Source organism: Cariama cristata, unplaced genomic scaffold, assembly GCF_000690535.1.
Source record: "Cariama cristata isolate BGI_N322 unplaced genomic scaffold, ASM69053v1 scaffold27785, whole genome shotgun sequence".
Taxonomy (NCBI): Eukaryota; Metazoa; Chordata; class Aves; order Cariamiformes; family Cariamidae; genus Cariama; species Cariama cristata.
Window position 1 is genome coordinate 2,804 of NW_009619670.1, and position 1,937 is coordinate 4,740.

General features: G+C 64.4%; 1 protein-coding gene across 1 annotated transcript in view; it reads left to right on the top strand.

Annotated features, from left to right (window-relative positions):
• The window catches only part of TJP3 (tight junction protein 3), a 10,910-nt gene that overhangs the window by 1,707 nt on the left and 7,266 nt on the right, over positions 1 to 1,937 (top strand). The window contains 1 exon segment of the mRNA XM_009701337.1: positions 1,691 to 1,879. Coding sequence (XP_009699639.1) covers positions 1,832 to 1,879 — 48 coding nt within the window. The 5' untranslated portion in view covers positions 1,691 to 1,831.

Sequence of the window (1,937 nt, forward strand, 5' to 3'; positions counted from 1 at the left end):
GAGGCCTGGGTGAATGATTACACCATCCCTTCCTGGGGCTGCCGTGAGCTGGGACTCATTTCGGGGGGCCCAGCCAGCTGCTTCAGTGCAGCTCTGGCTGGGGGTTGGCCACGGAGAGCCCCCCTGCTGGAGCTGAGCCACCATGCTTGCCCCAGGGCTGGCTGCCTACCACCAGCCCCAGCTTCCCCATGGGATCCCTGCTCGGCATTGCCCACGGCGCATCAGCACTCATCTCTGGTCCTGCCGAAGCTGCCCCACGGCCAATTCCCAAAGGGGCTGTGGAGGTTTCCAGCTTCCCATGGTGCCGATGTGAGGGTGCCCTGGCCAGGCTCCAGGGGGGCTGAGCCACGTTGGGGAGCCAGCACGGCCGCTGGCACGGCCGTCCCTGAGCCCTCAGGCCAGGCACCACGGGGCCGTGTGGGTGCCATGGACGGTGGGTGCTGTGCCTGTGCCGTGGGTGGGACTAGGCTAGGCACCCACATCCCCGGGGTGCCTGGGGCAGGAGCAGGGTACATCGTCCGAGGGCTGCCCGGCTGGGTGGGAGAAGCGTTTTACCTCCCTCCAACTGTGGGCTTGGGGCTGGCGCGGGCAGGCGATGGCTGTGGGTCTGTCCTCCCCGGTCCCTGCACTGGTTGGAGGGGTGAGGACCTGGCAGTGGTGGTGGCATCGTGCTGGGCTGTTGGCTTTCCCGTTCCCATTGCCTTGGAGAATCACTTGATGGTCTCACCAGGGTTTCCTTGGCATGTGCGTTTTACCTCCCTCCAACTGTGGGCTTGGGGCTGGCGCGGGCAGGCGATGGCTGTGGGTCTGTCCTCCCCGGTCCCTGCACTGGTTGGAGGGGTGAGGACCTGGCAGTGGTGGTGGCATCGTGCTGGGCTGTTGGCTTTCCCGTTCCCATTGCCTTGGAGAATCACTTGATGGTCTCACCAGGGTTTCCTTGGCATGTGCAATGGCACAAATAAACCTAGACTCTTCGAGTCCCAGATCAAACTGGCTCCTTCCTGTCCCACCCCGTTGGAAGTCGCAGGAGGCTCTGGGCCTGCTGTCCCCCACCCCACGCAGGGATCCCACATCTCCCCGGGTTCACGCCAACGGTTCCTCTGGGGAGCCAGGAGCGGGTGGAGGGGATCCCTAGGCCCATCCCAGGCATTTCAGCCCAGATGGGACATCACCCTGTCAGTCAGGCTCCTAGGTGGAAAACATTGGATTTGGGGAAAACCCAAGGAAACCAAAGGGTGAAGCCGGGGCACTGGTACTTCCGAAGCAGTTGGCAGAGCTGCTGGCTCCACCGTCATGCCAGAGCCCAGAGCAGGAGGGCGGGAGGGCACTGAAGCACCATCCAAAGCAGTGCCCCAGGGTCTGCTGGCTCCCAGGAGGAGGGAGGGGAGGGGGACCACAAGGACAGCATGGGCAGGTGGTCCCAGCGATGGAGATGGGTCCTGACCTGATTGCCCTGTGTAAAACCTCCCCTTCTGTGGACACGTGTCCGAGGGGACAGAGAAGAACCTCCCGAGGGGGTGATTTCATGCTGCATGGAGGCAGCTCCCACGTGGGCTTAGCTGGGGTGCGACACAGCTGCGAGTCCTGGTATGCCTGGTGGGGTGCCTGGGCACCACGGGAGATTCTGTCCCCTGTGCCCTCGTGGTCCCCGGTACCTGCAGCTCAGCTTTGCTTCTGCTCTTCATCGCAGCCTGAAGCGAGATTGAGGAAGGAGCCAGCAGCTGCAAAGAGGAGCCAGAGCCGGTCTGCACCCCCAGCCACCAGGCAGGGGCTGCCACGCCGGCCGGCTGCCACGGTTGCCCTCCCTCGCTTGCGTTGGCGGGTGGCCACCATGGAGGAGATGGTGATCTGGGAGCAGCAAACGGTGACGCTCAGCAAGGTGAGCACAGCCCGCGGTGGCCGTGGGAGATGATGGGGTCTGTAGGCCCGGCTCTGCC